The 26,348-nt window shown below is 53.2% G+C and overlaps 1 protein-coding gene across 2 annotated transcripts in view; it reads left to right on the top strand.

Annotated features, from left to right (window-relative positions):
• WNT7A (Wnt family member 7A) overlaps nt 1–26,348 on the top strand; it is a 66,876-nt gene that overhangs the window by 13,751 nt on the left and 26,777 nt on the right. For both annotated transcript variants that reach the window (XM_025448810.3, XM_049097710.1), the window contains exon 3: nt 11,236–11,507. In XM_025448810.3, the coding sequence (XP_025304595.1) occupies nt 11,236–11,507 (272 nt within the window). The remainder of the gene's footprint in view (nt 1–11,235; nt 11,508–26,348) is intronic.

Below are 26,348 nucleotides of genomic sequence, written 5' to 3'. Positions count from 1 at the left end.
AGCATTCAGAACTGTCTGGCACAGTTCTCCAGAAATCATAGTTGTGGTGTTGCTATCATCTATCTCTTGGGCCAGAAGACAGCTCTGTGAGGAAGCAGAAGCCTCTGACACAGCACCTGGCATGTGGAAGACATGGTGGCCACAGATGGGCACTGAGGATGTGGGGACCTCCCTGGGTACTGGTACCTGCACTTAACTCCCTCTGGAGGCAGGAAATGGAAGAGAAGGGTGAGAGGGAGAAGGTGGCAATAGATAGGAGGTATCCCAGCAGGTTTCCACTCAAATGCCATCTCCTCCAGGAAGCCTTCCTTGATCATCAAGGTTGGTCAACTTGTACTGATGTTTCTACAGCACTTACCACTCTCAGAAGTAACATTGCTTACTTTTGTAAGGATATGTCCAATATCAGTCTTTTCCCTGACCGTGGGGGTGTCCATGGAACCCAGGCCTGTCAATCATCTTCTCCTGGGACACCCCCCAGAGCCTGGCACACAGCAGGTGCTCAGGAAACACATGAAGACATGCACGACCCTGAAGCTCCTCTCTACCCTGTACCAGCTGTTGCTCTGAGCCCCTGAGGACAAGACCTGGCTCTTGTTTCTCTTCTGACTCCCAGGTCTGGGTTATACCTCATGCACAGGAAGCACTCTGTTCCCTCCGTTGTGTGAGCAAATGCTTTTTATTGTGGCCCCAATACAAGACTGCACATTTTCATTTTAACCCATTTTAGCCTGGCCTTCTGTTGGTTCTCCCTTCCACCTTTGCACTGGCTTCAAATGGGATAGAAACTCTGATTAGGTCAAGGCCTAGGGAAGACCCTTTCCCCATAGCATGATTTGAGAAGACTTGGTCCCAGGGTCTGTTCAGCAGAACAGCAGGGCCCACCCCCTCTCTTCCTCCCTCCACTACCACCAAACCCTCTGAAGAAACATAGGAGGGTTTTTTGGATGATAAATTGGGGAACTTAGAATGCTATGCTCCCTGCTCAAGGGAGCCAGAATGCCCACCAGCATATTAAAGGCTCTGAAAAGTCTTACAGGCAGGAGAACATCTTGAACAGTGTTCCCCTGGAAGGTCCATTCATTTCTGACCTGGGACTCACTGACCATCTGGTGGAACTCCTCTTCAGAGGCCCCCCACACTAAGAAACACCACTCCGGAGATTCTCACAGCTTGATCATGCTCATAATGTGGTTTGGGACTAACCAGGAATTGACCTAGGTGTATTCAGTCACCAAGTCCTACGTCTTTCCGCAGTGGCACAGTAGAGGCACGCCCTAGCCTCTGACATTGGCATGCACAGTGAAATGTATTCAAGTCCCCCCCCTTTCAAAGGGACTTGAAAGTCCCTTCAATCAGCCACAAAATTCAGAATACCTGGTTTTCTACAGTAAAACATTTGTATGAATATATAATGTATATGTAGTAATGTACAGTATAGAAGGAAGAGTATGTGTCTAAAGTATAAGTATACATGTTAGTGTTCTTTTGTTTTTTTTGATCCCACATGTACGTGGATTTCTCTGTATTTGACTTTCTGCGTCTGATTTGGTTCACTTTGTGTAATGTTCTCCAAGTCCATCCATGTTGTCACAAATGGCAGGAGTTCCTTCTTCATTAGGGCTGGATAATATCCAACTATATGTATCAATCATATTTTCCTTATCCATTCATCCATTGATGTTCACATAAGTTGTTTGCACATCTTGGCTTTTGTAGATAATGCTGCAGTGAACACAAAGGTGCAGGTATCTTTCCAAGAGAATGATTGCGTTTTCTTTGGGTATGTTATCCAGGAGTGGGATTGCTGGATCATATATGGTCACTCCATTTTTAACTTTATGAGGAACCTCCATACTCTCTTCTATAGTGGCTACACAAATTTACATTCCCTCCCCCCCTCCAACAATATTGTCATTTATCTTTCCCTAGGTGCTTTTGGTTGAATTCATCTAGTTTAAATCCTCGTGGGATCACACACCACAAGCTCCCCCTGCCCCACCGTTGTGTCCACCCATTCAGTCATTTATCCGCCCCAAACATATTTACTAGAATCTTCTGTGTGTAGACTGATGAATAGGCCACGGGCTCTGCCCTCAAGATGCTCATGGTTTGGTGGGGAGAAGCAGCAAAGCCAGGGCTGAAATGTGCTCTGGGATCTCATAGAAGAGGAGAGGGCACTGGGCAGGGGAGCAGGTGGATTGTAGCACAGCAATGGGCTGGTCCACCACCGTGGGAGGGAGGGAGGGAGGGAAGGCCATGGTGGCAGAGAAGCAGTGAAGAGAGGGACTTGCAGGTGTGACCCAGGCACCCCAGACTCTAGGGTGTGGGGTAGGGAGCACAGAAAGGGGCTGGAGAGAGAGGTGGACATGAATCAGTCCAGCACGGCTCTGCCTGGGAGGGGATCTGTCAGAAGAATTTCTTTCCCCTGTGTCAGGGGAGAGACAGGATGTGGGAAGACAATCACATTCTTAGCACATATAGAAATTTGCAATGTCCCCAGCATTACTGTCAACAAAGAAATGGTGATTTCCCAATGTGTGCTCCTGGGGACTGCTGCATTCTTTTCCAGATACTCACGACCTCCTGTTTGGTACTCCCCCGCCAGAATTTTTCCAGGGATGGGCACAGATGACCCAGGATTCAGGCCCTGGGAGGGCACTACGCCCTCCTGCGTCTGCAAACCCGGTGATTTTGAAGCATTTCTGGACTTCTGCTCCTGTGACATTTGTCACCAGTTCTCTAGAGCCGCTCCCCCTCCCTCCCTGGGGGGACCTGCTGGGCCTAGGGTCCCTCCCCTGGGAATCTGCACCCCCACAAATGGCTCTGTCTTTTTGCCCGTTTCGGGCTGTGAAAGAGACTAGAGCACATGTCTGGTGAGCTAATGACTGCTTAGAGGGATGGATTCGAGGCCTTTCCAGGGAGTGAGAGAAACAGAAGCAAGGGGCGGGCCAGCTCCACTTTCTCTCTGCCATTTCTTAACAATACGCCATCTTGCCCCAGCGAAAGACCTATTCTTTCCCCATTCTTGCTTAGAACGCAGCTAACAAAGGACTTTTTGTCTCGTTTGCATTTTTTTTTGCAAGCTTCAGTTCATCCTGGGTTTTAGCTCTCCTGACGCTATTCTTTGAGATGAGTCTTTTGTTATAATGTTCCCGTTCCAGCTTTCCTATGGTGGACAGACAGACAGACACACACACACACACACACTCACACGCTTACACCCTTACACACGCTCTGTCTTTCATTCATCAACTGTGGGAGACTTCGCAGATAAACAATCCAGCTCCCACAGCCTCGTGGGAAGAGACAAGAGTTCAGTTCAACACACAGGCTAAGGTGCAGGACCACAAGCAGAGGGAGGGGATGTCAGGAAGGTCCCTCAGAGAGGGGACACTGGAGTGGCGTCCCCAGCATGCATCTTGTAGGAGCTCCTGCTTATTGATCCTTTCCCCGGTGTGGACCGAGTCTGTTTTGTGCTTTGTGTTTTTTTTGCCATCCAAACAAGGAGGTTAACTTAGGCCTTCAGAGGTCCATTAACTCATCCAAGGTCCTGCCATGGGCAAGCAGAGCCAGGATGCGAACCCAGATTTATTGACCTCCAGGGCCCTACTTCTAACCACCTGGCTACATTGCCCCTCATCAGGCAGACAGGAGGGAGGGCAGGTCCAGGCTGAGGGAACAGCATGTGCAAAGGCACGCTGGCAGGAAGGGGCAGACGTTGACCTTTCGTGGATGGTCAGTGGTGTGCGCTGGCTTTGGGCAAGAAGGGCACATGCCCCTCCCCCAGTTTCCGGTGCTGTGGGCCCATTATCTGAGCCAGGCGCAGCCCAGACAGGTACTACCTACACACACACACACACCCCTCTTCTTCCAGTTGCTCATCGAGAGGCTCTCTAGTTCCTCTGGATGGAGACAGCCAGCTGTGGCATTCTGAGCCCAGAAGGGCTGTGAGCCGCCATGCCACGGGACTGGCAAAGGCAACCTTTTTCCATCTGTATATTTTCCAAATCATCATATATTTCAGCTTGTGTCACTGCAGATTGCTCACTCTCTGACCCACTGGCTTTAAATAGCAAAAGAAAAAAAATACAATGCACTTTGTGGTTTCCAGTAAGATACCGTAAATACACCCAGATAATATTCCGGGGCAAGCCATTTACAGCGATTGCACAGGGCGGTGGAATGGAATCTTTCGGGCAGGCTTGCTCATCAGTTTATTTCCTCTGTACCCGCCGGAATCGTTATGGAGCTGGGCTGTGTGGAGGGCATCAACCAGGCTACCCATTTTCACCTCAGTGATAACCCGGTTCTTTGCTGAGCACCTTCTCGGGGTCTGGGCAATTCACCTCGAGGTTGCACTGACTCTTCCTGGCAACTTGGCAGCATCCTCCTGGTGGTTCCCATTTCACAGATGTGCAAGCTGAGACTCAGGGAGGCAGTGTCCTTGCTCAGGGTCACCCGGCTGAATAAGGAGTAGAGAGGAAAGACAGACAAGCCCTATCTTACCCAAGTTCTGAGTGGAAGCCAGCCACTTCTGGGTGGAAAATGTACCTGCACTGAGAATTAAGGAGGATGGGGTGGAGGTGAGAGTGGGGGCCTCATGTCGGGAGTGAGGAGAGCCTGGGTCTAGTCCCCCTGGTCTTGCTGAGTCGCTGGTGACTTTGGGCAAGTCTCCTGGCCTCCATGAACCTGTCATTCCAGGAGGGACCCATGGGCTTTCTGTCTGTGGCTCTGGCGGTCTATTCTCTGATTCTGGAGACATGTGGGGCCTCTGTGCAGGGCAGGATGGTGGAGCCAGCCGAACCTGTCACTGCTGCCCTGTGCCCCTGGCTCACCTGCCTCTGCCACTGGCTAGACCACTTCGGGGTCCTCATCAGGGCCACCCCTGGGCCTGGAGCCCTCTCTCCCCACAGACAGAGGTGCATGGCTGGCTCCTCGGAGCTCTAAAGTTGCCACCCCTACTCTTTCCCTGCTCCCAGCACTGCTCTGTTCTATGTTCTTCAGAGTCCTCAGCTGCCACCAAGTGGTGTGATCTTACTGTCTGTCCCCCTGTGAAGGCAAGACCATGCCTGAATCTGTCCTTGTGGTATCTCCAGCACCCAGCACAGTGCCTGGCACCTAGTAGGCATTCAAGAAATATGTGTGGAGTGCAGGAACAGGGCACATGGCTTGGTCAAGGAAGTTTGATGGAGGTTCTTCCTCTGCTCGTGGGTGGGAGGGACAGGTTGACAGTCCAGACAGAGAGGACATGGGTCTTTTCTTGGAGGGCATGTGGTCAGCACTGGCCCAGCCCAGTGTGTGTTGCTCTCTGGCTTCATGTGGAAGACCTGGGGAGGAGCCTGGGCTGAGGCCAGGAGGACTGAGTGGGCATCCTGGTGTTGAGGCAGGAGAGTAGGTTGGACTCTGGAGCAGAGCTAGTTGGGTTTAATCTCAGCAGGTTGCATCACCTCTCTGAACCTTAGTTTTCCCATATGTAAAATGGAGACAGTAATGGTCCACACCTCATAGGGTAGTTGCCAGGATTGAGTTGATCTATATTGAGTGCTTAGGGAAGAGCCTCGCAAATAGTGTTTTATGACTTTGCTATGCTTATAAAGACCTGTGCCATTGGGCAGAGTTTCTGCAGCAGTAAAACAGATGTCCTACACACACTCTTGCAGATGTCTCAAGAGAGACTGACAAGGTGCCATTTGGGAAATCACCCAGCTAGAGGGGCTCCCTCAGGTGCTGAGACAGGGGCTGTGCTGGGAGCCCTGAGCATGGTCAGGGTCTAGGGCAGTCCGTGGAGTGGTTAGAGATAGCAGGTGACCTCCAAGTTTTCATACTGGCTCTGCCTGAGTAAGTCACTTTTCTGAGTCTCAGTATCCCCACTGATAAAATGCAGTATCCCCATGCAGGAGGCATGGATGGATGGAGTGTAACATGGTCTCTCACCCTGAGAGGCTGAAATTTTAAGATCTGGAGATCCTTGGAGTGCCTGGGAGGCTCAGTTGGTTGAGCATCTGCCTTCGGCTCAGGTCATGATCCTGGGGTTCTGGGATCGAGCCCCACATCAGGCTCCCTGCTCCCCAAGGAATTTGCTTCTGTCTCTCCCTCTGATGCTTGTTCTCTCTCTCTATCTCTCAATTTTTTTTTAAATCTTAAAAAAAAAAAGATTTTGGGATTCTTCTCTACCTTCTTTTTGCCATCAAAACCTGTTCTTAGCTTAGCAAGTCATTTTCTTAGAATGAGCCTTATAAATTATTTGTTGATATGTTTTGACTGATAACCGAATGGCATTTCTTGGCAGAAATAAAGGCATTTTGATAAGCATCCATGCCTTAAGCCAAAGGAATCTCTCTTACTGTGGGCTTTCAGGTGCAGCAAGGAGCCAGGAAAGGAGGTGGGTAGGACCGAGAAGGGACACTTGGGCCTACAGTCCCAGTTCTGGCCGTGGGTGAGTGGCCTCAGTAAATCACGTCTACCTCTCTGAGTCTTGGTCTCCTCACCTGTAACATTGTGGAGAATGGTGTCTTGGGAGATACCACACAGAGCCAAGTGTAGGTCTGGCACATAGGAGGTGCTCAGCAAATGCTACTTTCTGCCTTTCTCACCCCAACCCCAACTCTCCACAAAGCCACCCAGCCTCTGGCTAACTCTCTGCTGATACCCTGGGGGCAGTAGGTTGAATGGACCAAGTTCACCACTGCTCCCCACCTGCCTAATCAGACCCTCCCTGTACCTCATTTGGGGTGGTTTTCCTAAGGAGTAGGTAAGCATACTTTTCCAAAGTGCCTAGCAGGGAGCCTGGCAAATAAGCCCTAAATAAAGGTCATATGGTTGTTGGCCACTGACCAAGTTTGGAGCTTTCATTCTTTCATTCATTCATGCATGCATGCATGCAACAGAATTTACCAAGTACCTACTGTGTGTCAGGCTCTGGGGACCCAGTGGGGAACATGACAGAGTGATTGCCTTCAAGGAAATTATATTCCAGCGGAGCAGTGGGAGCGGTTGGTGTGTGAGGAACAGACGATAAATCTAAAATGGCAGGAGGGCTATGGAGAAAATTAGATCAGGGGCGGAGGGAGTTTCTTTACGTCCCAAGGGTGTGCCTGTAAATTCATCAATTATAATCGCTGTAATACTCACTAGCATTTGTTTAAGCACCAGCTATGTGCCAGGTGGTACATATTTCTTCCTGCAGAGTAGGTGATACTAGCAGACATGGAAATGGAGGCACAGAGAGGTTAAGTGACTTGCCCAAGGTCATCCAGCTTCTGGCAGGGGTGCAGCTGGAATGCAGCCCTGCTCATTCATTCATGCCTCACACATTGTGGTGAGAGTTGTAAACAGTGGAAGTGAGACAGACACGATCCCCATCCTCCTATGAACCTGAAGGGTGGCTGAGTACACAGACAGCAAAATAGGACTTGGAAGTAATAATTACAAAAACGACCATGATGGTTGGCATTTACGGAACACTTAGTACATGCCAGGCTCTGTGCTCAGCACCTTCCCCTCATTCTGTGATTCAGTCGTGGTTGATGTCATTGTGCCCATTTCACAGAGGAAGCAACAGAGGTGTAAAGGGGTTAACAGCCTGATGCCCAGGCCAGTTTCCTCAGTGGCCAGGTGGGCGGTGGGGGAGAAAGGGAGGTGGGACTGAGCAGTGCCAGTCTAATGTTGGTGGGCAAGGCCACCATCCAGGTCAATAGCAGAGGTTCATGGTGACCCTTAGCATCCAGAGGCACTGGACTTGAGCAGCCAGTCCCTGGGTTCCTGGGGACTCTCACAGCCATAGCCTTCACGTCCCTGGGGCAGGGGTGCTGAGGTGAAGGCCAGATTGGCAGAGAGGGGAAGGCCATGGCGCATGGTGGCACTTCACTCTGGTGTGGGGAGTCCACCTTGAACTCAGGGGAGTTAAATGTGTCAGGGTGCAGCTGCCCTCCCCCAGCCTTAAGGGGGTGTGCCTGGAAACAGAAGCTGTGTTTGACTGTCCGTCACCATCTCCATCACTGTACGCTACTCAAGGGGCTCAGGGACACCAGGGGACCATCCTGCGGGGCAGGTACAGCAGCTGCATACAAAATTACCACAAAGGTCCTGCCACTCCCCACCCTGCCCCTGCCCCCGCACCCCCCCCCACCGCCCCAGGGAGGAGTCTGGGAGAAGAGCAAAGCTCTGATGACCAGCCTGCCCCCCCGCTCAATTTGTATACTCCATTCTTGGTCTGGTCAAGGGGACAGGTCTCCCTTCAGCTGGAGAGCCTGCCAATGGTGCCCGCTGTACCTCGGGTCATTAAATCCCTGGGGACCGGTCTTGATCTGTATGGGGTGTCTGGAGGCTCAGTCTGCGGCTCAGCTCTGCTGCTCCCTGTCTGGGTGGCTTGCGCAAGCTGGACCTTTCTCCTGGCTTCAATTCTTTCAAACATAAATGAAGATCAATGTAGCCTCCCAGCCTTTACCTTTCCCAGCAGTAAAGAACTGTTACTACCGACATCAGGAGACATTGTAATAAATCTAACCTTTGGCGCCCCTTTTTCATACTGGGCCCTGTGCTAAATGCTTCATCTTTGTTAGTTTTTTTAATTCTCTACCCTAAGAAAGTGAGTGGTTGTTATCCTGATTTTATAGTGGAAGGACTGAAGCCCAGAGTTTGGGTGAGAGTTTACCTGAGGTCACACAGCTGGAAAGCGAAATGGGGATGACCTCCTGCCCCTCGTCTTGCTCTCTTTATGCCCTTCATCTGATGATTCTCTTCTTTGATGTTGTTGAGGGTCTAATCTCGCTGTTGGCTGTCTCCAGCATATTATTTTCTTGTGTGTTTGATGGTCTGTGCTGTGAACTGATGCCTGGGGGCTTTGTCTTTGCTTCTCCAGGGGTCTTAGGGAATCACCAGCCTGGGGCTGGTCTTCCCGCCTGACTTGGGAGCCCCTGAGCATGCAGAGGGACAAGTTGGAGCCAAATCTCAAAGGCAGGGACAAGACTCCCAGTTCCCAGGAGATTCTGGTTTCCTCACCCTCGTACCTCCTGTTCTGGCCACGTCACACCTGCTTTCCTGGGGGCGGGGCTGATTTTTCCCAATCTACCCTCTTCTGTGGAGTCTATCCATCAAGTACTAGCTCCTTTCCAATGTTCTGCCCCGGTGGGACTCAAGTCCTGATCACTGGTCCTGAGGCCTTAAATCGTCCTTGAGGCCTTAATTCGCTAGCTCCCTTTTCTGCAAGAGCCCAGCAACACGAGATGGCCACTTTCCGTTCCTACTTGTCCTGCTGCTGATCAGTTCTGTCTCCAACACATGGCCCCCCACGGATTCCCTGGCCTTCCTGTGAGCCCAGCCATGCACTAGAAGAGGTTATGCAGCATTTCTTAACTTCACAGCATTGTCAGGTGTCCAGCCTGCCCAGAGGTCGAGCCTATGCATATATCCACCCGGGGCTGCCTCCTGTTGATGTTACTTTGTGCTCAGCCCTCTGCAAGGCGCATGTGACACATGTATGGTTTCTCATACCAGTGTGATCAATAAGGTGTGCAGAATCAGGAACCTGGTAGGTGCTCAAATAATGCCCTTCTTCACATCCCAGGGGTTGAGATACTGTCAAAAGGAGAAGTGCCCGGTGTAGGGGTGTTTGTTGAGCTGGGTGCTGGGCTAAGCGTGTCACACACACTCCTGTAACTTCTCAGCTGCTCCTATCAGGCAGGCATTGGCATCGTCCGCATTTCCCAAATAGGGAGACTGAGGCTCAGAGAGGAGGAGGAACTTGCCTAAGTCACGGGCAGGAGGTGGTGGAGCTGGGATTGGAAGCCCTGTGAGAACAGGAGCCCCACGGATGGGCTGGCATGGAGCATCAGGGCAGAGGGCCCTGATATAGCAAAGCCATCTGACAGGTGGAGAGGCCTGCATGTCTGCAGAGCGAGAAAGCCGTAGTCGGGGATGGGGTGGGGGCAGATTGTTTGTGCCTCAGCAATCTGGGTGAGGGAGGCCTGGAGGTGGATGGGGAAATCATAACCTGAGGCCTGAAGCAGCTTGGAGGCTGCCTCACCCAGTCCTCCCCCACTGCTGAGGGCATGGCGCCACAACACCCTGGAACCCTTCTCCCTGCCCCTTGGTGCTGGCTCAGCCCTGCCTCTCTCACCTGCTCTGGGCGCGGGGCCTATTCTTCCGGGGAGCCCTCCCTGAACCCCCACTGTGAGAGAAAATTTGCTGAGGGCTCACTTGGGGCTTCCCATAGAGTGCCTGGGTTCATCTTCATCCTGTACAGTAGACTCTGCTCTTGAACCCTTTTTGTGGATGGAGAGACTGAGGCTCAGAAAGGCTAAGAGGCAGAGTGGCAGTGCTGCTGTGCCCAGCTACTCGGGATCCTTCCACTCCCACTTAAAGCCCTAGCACCGTCCTGCAGGGCCTTTATACATCCTTATAGGTAGTTTCCAGCCTCCTGGCAGGGCCGTCTCCAAAAAGCCGGGAAGACCTGTGGGAAGGCACTGCCTCAGTGCTCCCCCAATGCCCTCCCCTCCATTGGACCTACTTGTCCAGGGTTCCTCCTGCCCCTTTCCACCCTGACTGTGGGCAGTCCCTCTCCCCTCCGCTAGCCCTTGCCTTCTGTATCAGACTGATGCCCGAGGATGCAGACGTGAAGGGGGCCAGGTCCCAGCCTTCTCTGGAGAGGCTCACAGTCTAGTGCGAGGGCCATGGAGAAGAGGAAGGGATGGCCCTATAAAGGACAGGTGACACACAACAATAATAATAGGGATCAGGAGCACAAGACCTGCTGTCAGGCAGGAGCATGAGCCAGGCACGGAGCTGAGAGACTCTTAACGTTCTCTGTCGTTGCTCTGAGAAAGGCACGATTGCCATGTCCCCACCTTATAGCTGAGGAGACTGAGGCATGGGGAGGGGTCGTGGATGGCTGAAAGTCGTTGCTCTGGCTTCGGGGCCTGTAGGGGTTTAAGAACTGCTGTGGTCTGTCGCCAGGTGCCCGTGCCGTGAGTGCGCGTGCCCCGCTTCAGGGCGGCCCCAGGTGTGGCGGGGAGCGGGTGGTTCTCACCAGGGCGCCACATGGGCCTCGCGGCAGGCTGGACAGGCTGGACAGCGGCCCTGCGCCTTCGAGTTGCTCCGTCCAGCGCTCGCCCGGGCGTGGGGCGTCGGATGGCTCTGGACGGGCGCTGCGAGCGCCCACGGTGGAGCTTCCCGGGAGGGAGGGAGCGGCGGGTGCGCCCGGCCTGACGCCGTCCCCTCCTCCTCTCCTCGCAGGGAGCCGGGAGGCTGCCTTCACCTACGCCATCATCGCTGCCGGCGTGGCCCACGCCATCACGGCCGCCTGCACCCAAGGCAACCTGAGTGACTGTGGCTGCGACAAGGAGAAGCAAGGCCAGTACCACCGGGACGAGGGCTGGAAGTGGGGTGGCTGCTCTGCCGACATCCGCTACGGCATCGGCTTCGCCAAGGTCTTTGTGGATGCCCGGGAGATCAAGCAGAATGCCCGGACTCTCATGAACTTGCACAATAACGAGGCGGGCCGAAAGGTAGGCAGCCCGGGGCGGGCGCCCGGCAGCCCGGCAGGCCGCAGACAGCGCCGCGCCACGGGGTCGGGCACCGGACACACTGAACGACCGGGTCCCTCTTAGCACCGAGGGCTGTGACTCGGGGCATGGCAGGAGGGAGGGAGGGGGGCGACGCCCTGTCCTTGAGTCCACGGAGTCGGCTAGGGCGAGGGGGACGGGTGGAGGTGAGCTCGGTAGGAATCACCCCTGAGGAGCAGTTGCCGGGGCCGCTGAAGTGTCCTCGGTCGCCTCCACCAAGATCTGGAGCTCAGAATAAGGGAGGTGACTGTTCCATCTCCATTGCCTCTTCAGATCCTCCTGCATTCTGGGCTTAGCTTACAAGAGAGTCAGGGATGCTTCGGGATGTTCCCAGTGGAGGCGGCTGGGATGGAAAGGGGGCTGGACACTCTGTCCCATGAGCAGCTGGCTGTCCCAAGGCAGGGGAGCACATGGGTCTGCAGGCCCAGAGTATAAAGGAAGAGCCTGTGGGGAGTGAGTGTCACACAGAGGCAGGTCCTGCCACTGTGAGGACAAGCCGCAGCCACTGAGAAACAGATTGAGTTGCCGAGGAAGTGAGCTCTCCATCCCAGGAAGTATTCAAGCGCCAGCAGCTTGAACAGGTGTCTCGGGGCACCCAAGATAGGCTGCCTGGTGTGGGCGGTGTCTGGGGCAGAGGCCTGAGGTTGGGGGTGGGTTCTGGAAGTGCCTGTGAAGGCCAAGGTGCTCAGAGCCCACTCGGGAGAGGAAAATCTCCAGGGACTAGTTGGAGCTCCATAGAGGAGCGTCTGTGAGCCAGGGCAGATAGGGAGGGAGGGCTCCATGCTACCTGGACATGTGTGAGCCACAGGAGCCGGGCTGGAGCAGGAGTGACAAGCGTGAGGGAGACCGTGCATAGGGCGATGGTGAACCAGGGAACCCGGGCCCCATTTATGAGACTCCCCTGGGTTCCTGCCTGCTGTGGCTACGTGGGGAGGCCGGCCCATGGCTGCCAGACTCAGACTTCTACGTGTAATCGCTTCATTTTTAAGTGTTGGACTTTAAAACTGGTAGTCACTGGCAGACTTAAAAAATACAGAGAAGGTCGGGACACCTGGGTGGCTCAGCGGTTGAGCACCTGCCTTCGGCTCAGGGCATGATCCCAGAGTCCTGGGATTGAGTCCCTCCTCGAGCTCCCACAGGGAGCCTGCTTCTCCCTCTGCCTGTGTCTCTGCCTCTCTCTTTGTGTCTCTCAGGAATAAATAAATGAAATCTTAAAAAAAGAAAAATCAAGAAAAGGTGAAAAGAAAGATCACCAGAGGCTCAGTTGCATACATCTCCTGGCAACATGTAGGCCTTGAGCTGCTCATTCGGGTGATGGAGGATTCTGTGGCATGGTCTTGTTCTGCGAGAGCGCATCCATGGAACAGGTGTCTTCTGGCTCTGGATGTATCAGCTCACTTAATCCTCTAGGCATCCCTGTGAATGGTCTTGTCATTATCCCTGTTTCACAGGTGAAGACGTTGAGGCATAGAAATGAAGGAGGTTCCCACAGCTAATGAGCAAAGTCAGAATTCGAACCCAGCACATCTGGTTCCCGAGCTGGGCAGTCTTTGCTTGCCAAGGTGTGGTGGTCGGAGCATGGGCCGGCAGTAGGCTGCCTGGGTTCACACTCTGGCTCTGACACTCCTTCCTTCCTGGGAAGGAAGCAGAGCTGGCAGGAGTGTCCTTAGGGCTACGGTGGAGAGCGAAGGAGACAAGGCAGGAGGGCACTTACCCCGGGGCCTGGCACAGAGTTAGTCCTCGGCAAGGTTGGGTGTGATTACAAGTTGTGCAAACATGTGTCATGTTCGAGGCAGTCTGTCTGGCAAGTGGTGTCAGGAGTAGCCCGCACACCTGCAGGGGAGCCAGCCCCCCCTGGTGTGCAAAGGAATGAGACAGGCCAGCTGGCCCTTCCTGCTGCCTTCGGGTCCCCTGCCCTCCTCCTCCTCCTCTCCAGCCTCCCACCGCATCCTGTGTGTCAGAGCCTCCCCAGCTGCCCTGCCACGGTGAGTCACACAGGCAGAGCGGCTCACCTGGCCCTCCCAGGACGATGTCCTGGGGCGAAGCGTAAGGCCCTGCCTGTTCAGTCCCCCAGCTGGGAGCTCCTGCCTGGGGCCAGGGCCCCCCCTCCAGGGTTCTCCGCTACTCAGTCCTTCCTGTTTCTGTGGTCAGATCACTCCTTAGGGTTGAGGTCACAGCTCTTAGGCTCCCTCCTGCCCTGGAAGCTCCTGCTCCCTGGGGGTGGACGGAAGGAAGGCAAGTGGCTTCCCTCTTCCGGCCTGTTTCTTCACCTGTGCCTACCTGGTTGGACCCCTAGGAGACCTAAAGGAGGGACTCCCTAGCCTGGGGTAAGAAGGACTCTGGGTATATCACATGCAAGAGGGCTTGGGAAGCCACGCAGCTGCAGCAGGTGTGAGGCCCGTGGTGCTGTGCCAGGCAGCTTTGGGGCAATGCAGATGATGGGAGCTGTCAGAGGTCATAAAACCAACTTCAGTGGGCTTCCTGGAGGAAGTAAGTGCGGTCTGGCTAGGCAGAGAAGAGAGGTGAAGAGAACCCAGGTCTGGGTGGGGACTTAGGGCCAGTTTAGGGGCCAGAGCAGCTGGTCTGTGGGTCCCTGAAGGGGTAACAGCACCTGAGGAGCCGGCAAGGTTACATGCCAGGTTAAGGAATGAGGGCCTTGCGTTCTCCCCTCAGATTTTCCTGTGGCTGCCTTCTTACTGTTTAGGTTTCAGCTCAGCTGTCTTCTCCTCAGAAAAGCTTTCCTTTCACTTCCTTCCCAGCCCCTTCTCAGGTGTTGCCTCGTTCTGCAGCTTTCTGCTCTCCCTAGACCATAAGCTTGATGAGGACAGAGACCCCGTGTGTCTCACTCACGGCCACACGCCAGAGCCTGGCAGGCAGAGGCATTCTACATAGGTACGGAGTGAATGGTTGAGTGCCTGGTGGTCACTGGGGAGCCACTGATGGTTCTGGAGCAGAGGTGGTGCAGAAGTCCTAGGAGATGACTCTGGGGAGGCAGAGTGAGGCCTCCGGCAGGGTTGGAAATGGGTCTGGGAAGAGAGTGGGCTGTGTCCAAGTTGATATTTTGGAGCAGGAACAACTCTCCTAGCTCAGGGAAATGCAGCTGAAGGAAGCTCCGCACCCCTCCCAGCTCCAGTCTGGTTTGGGAGGACCCTTGCGGGTGCCTTCCTAAAACAGCCATTCATTCACCCAGGCACTGTGTATTTTCCAGAGCTCACAGGTGGAATTCGAGACTTTCCAGTGTACACAGGAAGAGACCTGAGCAACCACCAGTCTGGCTCCTTGTGGGGTGCAATCAGAGGCCACCCAGGGCAGTGGCCACACTACTCAGGCAGAGCACAGGGGGAAGGCAGCGTCCCAGCCTAGCCCTGCGGTGGCCAGACTCTCACACCCTGCTATAGGGTACCCCAAGGGTCCAGGCACACATCCAAGTGGTGAGGAGCAAGGGTAGCCACTTAGCCTGGGGTTGGTAAGGCTCAGTGTATATCAGCTCTGGGCCTCATCTCCATCTGAGGCCTCCATTCCACCATGTGATCCCCAGGTGCTGGTCAGGGCCAGGTGAAGGCATGGTGTAGGGGGCAGGGGGAGATGCCCGCAGGGTCCTGCCGTGTGTGCTGTTTGTTATTCAGAGGCACAGCGGCCCACCACAGGACCTCCCCCACAATAGGCTTCCACGGCCCCACGCACAGGAGAAAGGAGGCCAGCCCACAGCCGCCCCTGGCTGAGCATCTTGGAAGGGATCGCAGATGTGTTTATCGCTGGCTCCCTTGCTCCTGCCGTGAGAAGACAAGACTCAACCCGACCGCAGGCTCTGGGCTTGTTGGCAGTGGTAAGAGAGCAAAGGAGGAGGAAGTTGGGGAAGGGTTAGGCGTCCCGAGGGGCAGAGGTGGTGGCAGGCCCCGTGAGGGGAGACCCAGGGCAGCCCACCGCCTCTCCTGGCAGGTGCGGGCGGGTAAAGGCCGTGGGGCACTATGCCCTTATAGGTCTCTAGCTTGGGTGTGAGCCGGGGCAGAGCCAGGTGATCACCTGCAGATGCGGGCCTCAGGGTGGGGGGGCACTGCTGCAGGCCGCGGGGGCTCTCCCCTCTCTGTCTCATGTAGCTGTGTGGTCCGCGGGGTCAAGTTAGCATGGTCAGGTGAGAAGAAAGAAGTGGGGGTGCCGACAGCTCTTTTGGGAAGGTGATCTTAGAGTCTCTGCCTACAGGCATTTTAGGGCCATAATATTTTTGTATTGACATCCCATGCTATTCAGGTTGGGATTAGAATATTAGGTTCCCATCCTCACATGTGGAGCCTGGAGTCACAGGATCTTTTTGGTGGAAAAGATCCTCCCTTTTTGGGTGGGAGGGACAGACGTGTCAGAGCGCTGGGCTGAAATCTTTGGATGGTGGAATCCATGGCTTTGCATGGTTTCTTTCCAGCCTTTTGGGGGAGATGAACTAACCCTGATTCTTGCCCTTAAGATAGTCTAGTGAGAGAGTTGAGAAGAATAAAAATTTGATTGAGGATGACCCTCCATAGGAGAAATGCAACACAGAGAGAAGAGGCAGTGGTTTCCTCTCAGAGAAGTCTGGAGACCTCTAGGAAGAAGGGACTCCTTAGCTGGGCTTTGAAGGATCAATAGGAGTCCTACTTGCAAGGCAGGTGGAGGCAGGGGGAGGGCAGTGCAGGCAGTGTGGGGCCGGCAGAGTGCTCTGTGGGTCTGGGGAGAGAGGGGGAATAGGTGAGGAGGCTGGAGCGGGGAGCCAGGGCCAGATGTGAGGTCTTGAATGCCAGTTCAAGGAGTGAGACTTTCCCCTTCTGCAGGAGGTTCCTGAAAGGCTTTGGCAGGGGAGTGCATGGGCAGGTTTCTGGCCCCTCTGGGATAAAGTACAGAACAGTGTAAAGGGGGCAGGGCAGCAGCATGTGGGGAGGGACAAGCCATTAGGGAGCAGAATAGCCAAGACCCATCTTGAATTGCTTTTGGGATGGATGGGTGGGTGCCGCTTCTCGCTGGGGTCAGGGCCTGAGGCAGGGGGAGGAAACCAGTCTCGGAGGAAATGATAGGGATGCCTTTGGGACTGGGAGATCCTGGGGGCTGCAAGTTGGGGTGCCCAGGGGCATCCTGGATGCCTGGGTCTTAATTCAGGAGTGAGGTCTTGGCTGCAGCCACTTCCTGGCAGCCACCAGCAGGAGGCAGTAACAGAAGCCCCGGTGTGTGATAGGCTTGCCCAGAGGAACCAGAAGACGTGGGAAAGCAGGAGAGCCAGGCACAGCCCTGGGGAGGGGAGCACTGGGCAGGAAGGCTGTGGGGAGCAAAAGAGTAGTCATCGAGGTGGAAGGAGAGACAGGTGTGGGGCCTTCCAGATGCATTCCCCTGCTGGGCAGGATGCCCCCAATCCTACCTCAGCAGATACCCCCTGCCAGGTCCCAGCTCTGGAACCCCAGCCAGGGGGCTAGGGGACCCGCCTCTCAGAGCCTCCGCACAGATACTGCACCTGGCAGGGCAGGCTGTCTGTCAGAGGCCTTGCTGTGCAAAGGGGAGTGTGCTGCAGCTCTGCGGGCCTTGAGGGAGGGAGGGGGCCCCCAGCATCCGTACCTGGGATTGTGGTGACTGAGTCCCAGAGAGGCAGCCCTGGGGACGGGGCCCAGCTGGGACTGGGCTGGCCCTGCTGGAATGTGCGCTTGCTCCAGGGAGGTGAGCTCAGGGGGATGGAATTCCACCGGAGTGAGAAGTCACCTTCCAGTCCCTGCCCAGCCTCTTGCTCACCGGAGGGAGGGGGGGTCGGTCTTGTCCCTTCCTGCCCTGCCCCGTCTGGTCTGGGTGCTCCTGGGAGCTGGATTCCCACTGTGCCCTGGCAGCAGGCAGGCCTGTGCATCAGGGGACACCAGGGACTTGGCCCCTGGCAGCTGGGGCGGGGCCCAGATAAGACTGAGCTATGCTCCGCTCCACTTTCCCAAGGGCCACTTGCATATTTGACCAGATGGAGTGGTCAGCGGTGGCACGTAGAGGGCCAGAGGAGCCAAGCCCTGCCTGGTCTGAAGCCAGCTGACCAGGCAAGGCTGTGAGGAGTCCACCCCTCCGCCTGCCATGCCCTCAATTTCTGCCCCAGATCCAAGCGCAGCTGTGTGTTCTCACCTTTCCCCATGGAGAGGCTTCTAGCCAAAGTTGAGGGATATGGGCTAGTGGCGGCCTTGGACAAAAGTTGACCTCCAGGGCTTCAGTTTCTTCCATGATCTCAGAAGCGTCTTCCAGATCCGACATGTGGGGAAGGGGAAGACACTCCTGGATTTGGCCGATCTTGTTCCCACCTCAGGACCTTTGCACATGTTCTTTCTTCTGTCTGGAATGCTCTTCCCTCAATCTTTGTATAACCAGCTCCTTCTTTTCCTTCAGCTCTCTGCCCAGATATCCCCTTCTCAGGGAGCCCCTCCCTGACTTTCCTCTCCTACGTCCACCTCAGCTCTCTCTACACTACCCTGCTTTATTTTCTATGTGACTTTACCACCATATGAAGTTACCTTATTTACACAGATCATTATGCGTTTATTGCCTGTCTTCTTCCTCTGCAATGTCAGCACCGCAGGGTAGGGATGATGTAAGTTCAAGGCGTGTTGCCTGGCCTTAGAACAGTGCCTGGCATATAGTAAGAACTCAAGAAATATTTGTTGAGTAAATGAATGAAATGACAAGTATCTGCTCTTACCTTGGGGAATTTCCCAGGAGTAAGATTGCCAGATAAAATACAGTTAACTCCCAGTTAAATTTGAATTTGGGATGACAAATTATTTTGTAGTATGAGTATGACCCAAGTATTATGTGGGGCATACTTATACTAAAAAAAACTGTTTGTTGTTTAACTCAAATTCAGATTTTACTGGGTTTCTTGTATTTTTAAATTAAATTTCATAGGTCGACATATTATAAATATACACGCAATGGTCAGAACCCAGAAACTTCCTATGTACCTTGGCCCAATTTTCTTCAACAGTTTGCAAAACTATAGTATAATATCACACCCAGGATACTGATATTGGTACAGGCATGACACGCAACATTTGCTTGCCGCAGGGATTCTTGAGCTATATCTACTTTCTTCCTTCCCGTAACCCTGTCCTAATCCCTGGCAACTGCTCATCTGTCCTGTGTTCCTACAATTTTTATCATTTCAAGAATGTCGTATAAATGGAATCATGCAGTATCTAACCTATCGAGATTGGTTTTTCTCACTCAGCCTTATTCCCTCCAGATCTCTCCAAGTTGCTGTGTTTATCCATAGTCCATTCCTTTCTGTTACCATGTGTGCATGTGCCACAGTCTCTTCATAACCACTCACCTATTGAAAGACAGTTTGGGTCTGTTACACACAAAACTGAGTTGAACATTTGCGCACAGGTTTGGGGGTGAACATAAGGTTCCATTTCTCTGAGATAAAATGCCCCAGAGTGCAATGGCTGGGATATATGGTCATTGTGTGTTGAGCTTTGTAAGAAAGTGCATTCCCACCACCAACATATGAGGGATCCAGTTTTCCCCGCATACTCACCAGCGTTGGGTGTTCTCACTGGGTTTTACTTCTGCTGTTCTCATAGGTGTGTGCAGTATTGCACTGTGGACTTTTCTTTTTTTAAGATTTTATTTATTTATTCATGAAAGACATACACACAGAGAGAGAGAGAGAGAGGCAGAGACACAGACAGAGGGAGAAGCAGGCTCCATGCGGGGATCCCGATGGGGAACTCGATCCTGGGACACCAGGATCACGCCCTGAGCCAGAGGCAGATGCTCAGCCCCTGAGCCACCCGGGTGCCCCTCGCACTGTGGTCTTAATGAGCATTTCCCTGATGGCTGATGATGTTGGACAGCTTTCCACGCACTTATTTGCTATCTGTAGATCCTCTTCAGTGAGCTGTCTAGTCATGTCTCATGCCCATTTTCTAATTGCATTGTTTATGTTTCAGCTGTTGGGTTTTGAGATCTCTTTCTATATTCTAGATGCTGGTCTTTTGTCAGACCCATGGTTGGCCAATCTTTTTTTTTCTCAGCAGATAGCTTGTCTATTCATCCTTGTCACGGGGTCTTTTCCAGAGCAGTACATTTTTAAGTTTGATCAGACCCAGTTGATCAATTTTCCTATTTGTGGACAGCGTTTTTGGTCTTGGCCAAGAACTTGCTGACTCCTGGCCCCACAGATTTTCCCTTTTTTTTCCAAAAGCTTTTGTAGTTTTACATTTTACATTTGAGCCCGTGATTCTTTTTTTTTTTTTTAATTAACTAGTTCTTTTTTAAAGCAACAAAGGCCGATTTTTTCAATTTATTAAAAAAAATTTTTTTTAATTTGCTTACTTAGTTTTAAAGATTGATTGATTTGAGAGAACACAAACAGGGGTTGGGGCAGAGAGAGAGGGAGAGAAGGAGACTCTGCAGTGCAGAGCCCAACGTGGAGCTCAATCTCATGACCCTGAGGTCATGACCTGAGCTGAGACTCAGACGATCAACTGACAGAGCCACCCAGGCACCCCATAAAATTTATTTTTAATTGCAGTAAAATATACATAACACTTACCATCATAATCATTTTAAGATGTACAGTTTGGTGGTATAGGTACATTTATCTTGTTGTGCAACCATCAACACCACCTGTCTCCAGAACTTTCTTATCTTCCCATCCTGAAACTCTGTCCCCATTAAACACTAACTCCTCGTTCCCCCCTCTCCTGCAACCACCCTCCTATATTCTGTCTCTATGAATTTGCCTGCACGAGTGGAATCATGCACTGTTTGTCCTTTTTTGACTGGCTTATTTCACTGAGCACAGTGTCCTCAATGTTCTGTGATCCATTTTGAGTTAACTCTCACTTGAGGTGTGTGTTTTAGATCACGGTTCTTTTTTTTCTTTTCATTTTTTTTTTTTTTTTTGGCATATCGATGTGCTCGACCTGCAAGCTGGGGACCCCACCCAGCCCCTACCGCTCCATAGAGGAGAGTGGCCTCAGGACAGGGGAGCCGAACTGTAGAATTATTTTAGAACTGACACCCTCCCTTCCTTGGGCCCATTTAATAGAAGAGAGACCGACACCAGATGCAGAGAGCCCTTGCCAAGACCACACACGCCAGGAGAGTGGAGGCGTAGGATTCGTACCTGAGGCCTGGCTCCCAGCCCTGCCTCCCTCCTGCCTTCCTCCTGTCCCTGTGGCTGGCCCAGGTGGGAGCTGGGCTAGATGAGGTGCTGATATGGGGGCCCAGAGGTCCATCGGGGACTACTTCCTGGGATGACCAGGCTGGGGTGTGCGGGCCCAGGGGAAGGAGCCAGAATGGGTCTGGAGTAGAAGCTGCTGAGGAGGGGTCAGAAGAAAACCAGCCCAGGCCCAGGTGGATGATGCTCCTGAGGCCTGAGGTTTTCTAGTTTTCTCTGATGACACAGCAAAGGCAGAGCCCAGCCAGGTCTAGACCCTGATGCCTTGGTGATAGCAGCGGATGGTGCTGGGGCAGGGAGGGGATGAGATAGGGAGCCACAGAGGTGGGGAGCAGAGGCAGAGCCCACAGAAGACAAATGTCTCTGGGTCCCCAGCTCCCTGGAGCCTGGTGCTCAGCAGCCCACTTTGCTCTGGGTGAGCTGCTAAGACCACCTCCCCACCCTGACCTGGGAATAGACACAGGCAGCCCAGCGCAGGCCCACAGGAGGTGGCTCCACACTCTGGCCTGGGAGGAGCTTAGGTTCAGCCTGGAATGGGCAGCCTCATCGACCCCCAGCGGCTGAAGGATGGGTTAGGAGTGATGGTGGTAAGGTAGCAGGTAGGCCCAGGACTCGTGAACTAGAGGAATATGGGAAGATGGAAATTGCAGTTCCAGTGAGGAAGAACTTGCTACCAGAAAGTGAGATCGGCTGGTGGGCAGGTATATGTTTACTGGGAGAATAAAGACACGATTCTAATATTAGCTCGACATTCATGTGCTAATTTAATCCCACCAAGTTTTATGAGGTTAGCATTTTCTGCTGTCTACATTTTACAAATGGAAAAACTGAGAAACAGAGAGGTTAAGAAACTTGCCCAAGGTCACACAGCTGGCAGGTGCCACCCTTGGATCTGAACCCAAGCAGTGTGGCTCCAGACTCAGTTCCTAACCCCTGAACTGTCTTACCAGCCTCAGGGGTTCTTGGGCTTGGATGCGTTTATCCTCAGCCCCGGTTCTGACACACTGCGATTCTAAGATGTTTTCCTAATATTCTCAGATCCTCTGGTTTGGGGGGACTTGAAGACTCTACAGTCCTTGACCCCCAGAAGACTCCAGTGTCTGGTATTTAGGGGGCTGTGGGTCACTCAGACACTGAATTTTCTCCCACTCCGGGTGCTGTGGCCCTGCCACCGTCCTGGGCCACCGTCCCCTGCCTGGGAGAGGACACTTCAGGCCAGGAGGGAAGTTGGCTGTATGAGGACAATTCTGCACATTGCCCCTTCCCAGTGGGGAGGGGTTCTGGCTGTCATGGGGGGTTCAGGAGGAGATGCCCACACCTGGCAGTGCCCAGGAATGCCCTCACCTGTGCAGAGACCTGGGGCACCTTCTGTTTTGGTTTTTTTTTTTTTTTTTTTTTTTTGCACCTTCTGTTTTAACAGGCTTTCTGGGCTTGCTCAGCCTGTGAGGGCAGCCTGGGAGCCACCTCCTCTCCCCCTGCCAAATCTTCCTCATCCTTCCAGACAGCTGTGAGGGTCGCCTGGGCATCTCTCAGAGCCCAGCATGGGGCCTGGCACACAGCAGGTGTTCTCAGGGAGATGGGGTGCTTAGAACTGTGCTGTCCCATACAGTTGCCACAGGCCATATGTGGGTATTTACATTTAAATTAGTTGCAAACAAATGAAAATAAATTCAGTTCTGTAGTCCACAGTTCAAGTGCTGGGGAGCCACGTGTGGCTCGTGGCTACCGCCCAGACGGTTTCATCATTGGACAGCATCCATCCTCCTAGGGTGGCGGTGGGCACAGACATTGGTGTTGTTATTAAGGGGACTCGGGAAGATCTTGGCAGGCGTGGTGGCAGCGAATCCTTTCACCTCCTGGCCCCTGGCCAGCCCAAGGGGTTCTCCAATAGTGGCCATCTGATTTCCCTTGGAAGGAATTTCCAGTGTGGCTGCTGGCCCTTCGGCCAGGGGGCTCATTCGAAACCGACCTGAGGGGAAGAGGGGGCCCTGAGAGGCCTCCCAAGTGAGGTGAGGCCACGGGGGCTCGGTTTCACCATGGTGAGACCTAGTCAAAAGGCGCCCACCAGGGACAATCGCTGCCTTTGTCCTCAGGAGGGGGACTGGGACTCCTGGGTGTTATCAAATCTGCTGGGACGAGAGGAGGGGGAGCCAAGTGGTGGTGGGGAAAGCAGGGAGGGGAGAGGGGCAGGAGTGATCCTGGAGGGAAGGGGGGGGCACCCAGTGAGGTGTGGGAGCACAGGTCACTTTCCCTAATCCCGAACACTTGCATATCCTTTGAGGGGAGATCTAGGTGCTAGCGTGTCCTGAAAAGGGGGCTCCTTGCCTGATGGCGGGGCTTCTTTAAATCTTGACTTTGAGATGCAGATGATAGCCACTGCTCACCCTGGTGAGTGCTAGTTCAGTCCAGCACTCTGTCTGTAGGAGCTAATCCTGTTTGCTGGCCTGATGAACTTAGGGGTGGTAGGGGGGTCCTTGTGAACTCCGCTCTACCCATGGACAGCTGAGGTCCAGGCAGCGTCTCAGGCTCCTGGGATGTCCCAGCGGTAGCAGAACGAGTGACCTCATCTCAGAGGTCACTTGCATGTCCCAGGCCTTCCCAGGACATGGGGGGTGCAGCCAGGCCCTGGGCCAGGAGGGTGCCGGCAGTGGGAGACCAGCCCCCAGGGGCTCTGTGCGCCTCTCTCAAGGCCTGACCCAACATGTGCCCACCAGTTCCAAGTGCTCTCCACAAACCACCTCACAGGGGAGGGCCTATGTTTTCACTCCCATTTTCCAGATGAGGAAAGCTGAGGCACAGAACGGTTATGTGGTACACTGAGGTTGCTCAGGGGGAAAGCATCTGAGTCAGGGGTCCCTCGCAGCCATCTGCCCTTGTAGCCTGTGCTCTATGAAGCCTCTTCCCAGCCCGAATAGTGTATGCTGTGTGTGTGTGTGTGTGTGTATGTGTGTTACATCTATGTATGTATGGTGATATGTATATATATGTGTGTGCACATATATACTTTTTGGCAGGGGCAGGGACCTGAAAGGATTGATTATATTGTGAAATAATAATTCTAACAACATTTGGGGAGTTTTTTTCTTGTTCTTTAAAGATTTTATTTATTTATTTGAGAGAGAGAGAGAGTGTGTGTGTGAGTGGGGGGCAGGGGGCCGAGGCAGAGGGAGAAGCAGGATCCCCACTGAGCAGGGAGCCCCACATGGGACTTGATCCCAGGACCCTGGGATCATGGCCTAAGCCAAAGGCCAATGCTTAATAGACTGAGCCACCCAGGCGCCCCTAACAATAACATTTATAAAATACTTTATAATTTGCAAAACTTTTCTTTAACACTTTGATGGCGAGGCTCAGAACTTACTTACCTCCAGGGGAGGGGAGACATTGTGCTCATTTTGTAGACAAGGCAACTGAGGGTCTGGCTGGATGTCACTCAGTCTGCTGGGAGGGTGGCCATGTGGGGAGTTGTGCTCCTCTGGGCCTTGAGGGTCCTGGGAAGGGGCCTCCTAGCCACACTGTGCTCTTGACTCATGAAAGGATATTGGGTTTTTGCTCCGTGCTGCGAGATGGGAGTGACATGGCTGTGGAAAGAGCTGCGATAAAAACCCCAACTTGGCAGCTTGTTTGTGATGTGACCTTGAGCACCCCTCCCATTCTGAGCCTCAGTTTCCTCGCTGGGAGAAAGGCAATGATTGGTACTTCCCGGAGCCGTTGTGCAGACTGAACGCCCTAGTGCTGAGTCCTGTGCTCTCGTGCAGGATGAGCGCTCGGAGAACAGTAGCTGCTATTGTGAATATTATTATGAGTAGTAGCAATAGTAGTCATTTTATTTTTTTTAAGATTTTATTTATTAAAAAAAAAAAAGATTTTATTTATTTATTCATGAGAGACACAGAGAGAGAGAGGCAGAGACACAGGCAGAGGGAGAAGCAGGCTCCCTGTGGGGAGCCCAATGTGGGACTAGATCCCAGGACCCCGGGATCACGCCCTGGGCCGAAGACAGACGCTCAACCACTGAGCCACCCAGGCGTCCCAATAGTAGTCATCTTAAAGCTACAATTAGGTCTCATGCCTATATTCTATTCCTATGGATCTTTCTAGCTCTAAAGCTCCGTTTCCCCCATGTACCAGACAAGCAGCATGCTAGAAGGACCGGGGAGGAGATGTCTGGGAGGTCACTGGGAGTTGTCACTTTAACGGAACAGGAAGGGTTGCCAGGGGACAGAGCTGTAGCGACACCACACTGCTCCTGCCCTCTCAGAGGTGGGGGCGGTCCATCTGGGTCTGCTAGTCGTGTCTGACCCTGCACCAGAGAGGCCCTGTCTCTGTCCTTTCTGGCCTCACGCCATAGGGACCCAAGGATGCAGGGCCAGAGTGCGTGCCACGTTCCGGGCCCTGCAGAGAAGTCGGGGCCCGTCCCCCGCCCAGGCTCCCCAGCCACACTGCAGTCTCATATGTCCAGCTGCCTCCCACTCCCACTCCGGGATGCCTGCTGGAAAGCCCTTCCATCCCAAACCTCACTGTTCATCTTGCCCCCAGAAACGGGCTCCTGCTTCATGAGCCCTCAGCTCAGGAAATGGCAGCACCATCCTTCCAGTCATCCAGGCCAAAATGCTTGGTTTTGTCCTTGGCTTTCTTTCACACCCCACATCCAATATGTTGGTTCTACCTACGACATCTATCCAGGATTTTCCCCCTTCTAGCAAACCTGTATCCCTGATCCTCTGGTCCAAGTTACTATCATCTTTTCCCTGAAGTAGTGCAACAGCCTCCTAACTTGTCCCCCTGCTCCCGCCTTGCCCCCCTGCAGTCTTCTCAAGTGTAAGTGAAATTGTCCTTCCTCTGCTCATAACTTCACAGTGGCTCCCAACTCACTCAGAGTAGACATCAAGTCTTCACAATGACCGACAAGGCCCTTCATGACCTGGGCCCCTGTGACCCTCTGACTTCATCTCCTTCTACTTCCTCTTCGCTCAGTCTATTCCACCTACACTGTGCCTTAAATACACTGGGTATATCCCTACCTCAGGGCCTTTGCATTTGCTGTTTCCTCTGCCTGGAATGCTCCACCCTCCAGACATTCACCCCTTCACCTTCTCTAGTCTTTGCTCGAATATTACCTTCCTAAGGAGGTCTCTCCTGACCACCCTATTTGAGACTGCTGTCCCATCTGCCTCACCACTTCCTGTCCCCTTCCATGTTTTCTTTTTCTACATAGCGCTTGTGACCACCTGACATAATATTGGTAGTTTGCAAAATGATCCCAGTGTGGCTGGAAAAAGTTAAAGTGTTTGCTGTAGCGGGCCTCCTGTGGGAACAGTGCAGGCTCAGAGAGACGCTTCCCTCCTACCCTTTAAGCTCAAGACTCTGTGCCATTAATATTTGTTCCTATGGGCCAGCTTTAAATGGAGATTTCATTTTTAAACAGCTATGTAGCCTTTGTCTTACTCTGGGCACTATCTGAAGTACCTCATATCTATCAACTCAAAAAAATCTCATAAGAACCCTGAGGTTAAGTACTATTGTTATCTGCCTCTTATGAATGAGGGCACTGAGGCACAGAGAAGTTCTTTGACTCACCTGAGGTCACACAGCTAATAAATAGAGAGCCA

The sequence above is a fragment of the Canis lupus genome, chromosome 20 (genome assembly GCF_003254725.2).
Source record: "Canis lupus dingo isolate Sandy chromosome 20, ASM325472v2, whole genome shotgun sequence".
Classification (NCBI taxonomy): Eukaryota; Metazoa; Chordata; class Mammalia; order Carnivora; family Canidae; genus Canis; species Canis lupus.
The sequence above is the reverse complement of the archived record's forward strand: the minus strand, read 5'-3'. Positions and strand labels throughout refer to the sequence as shown.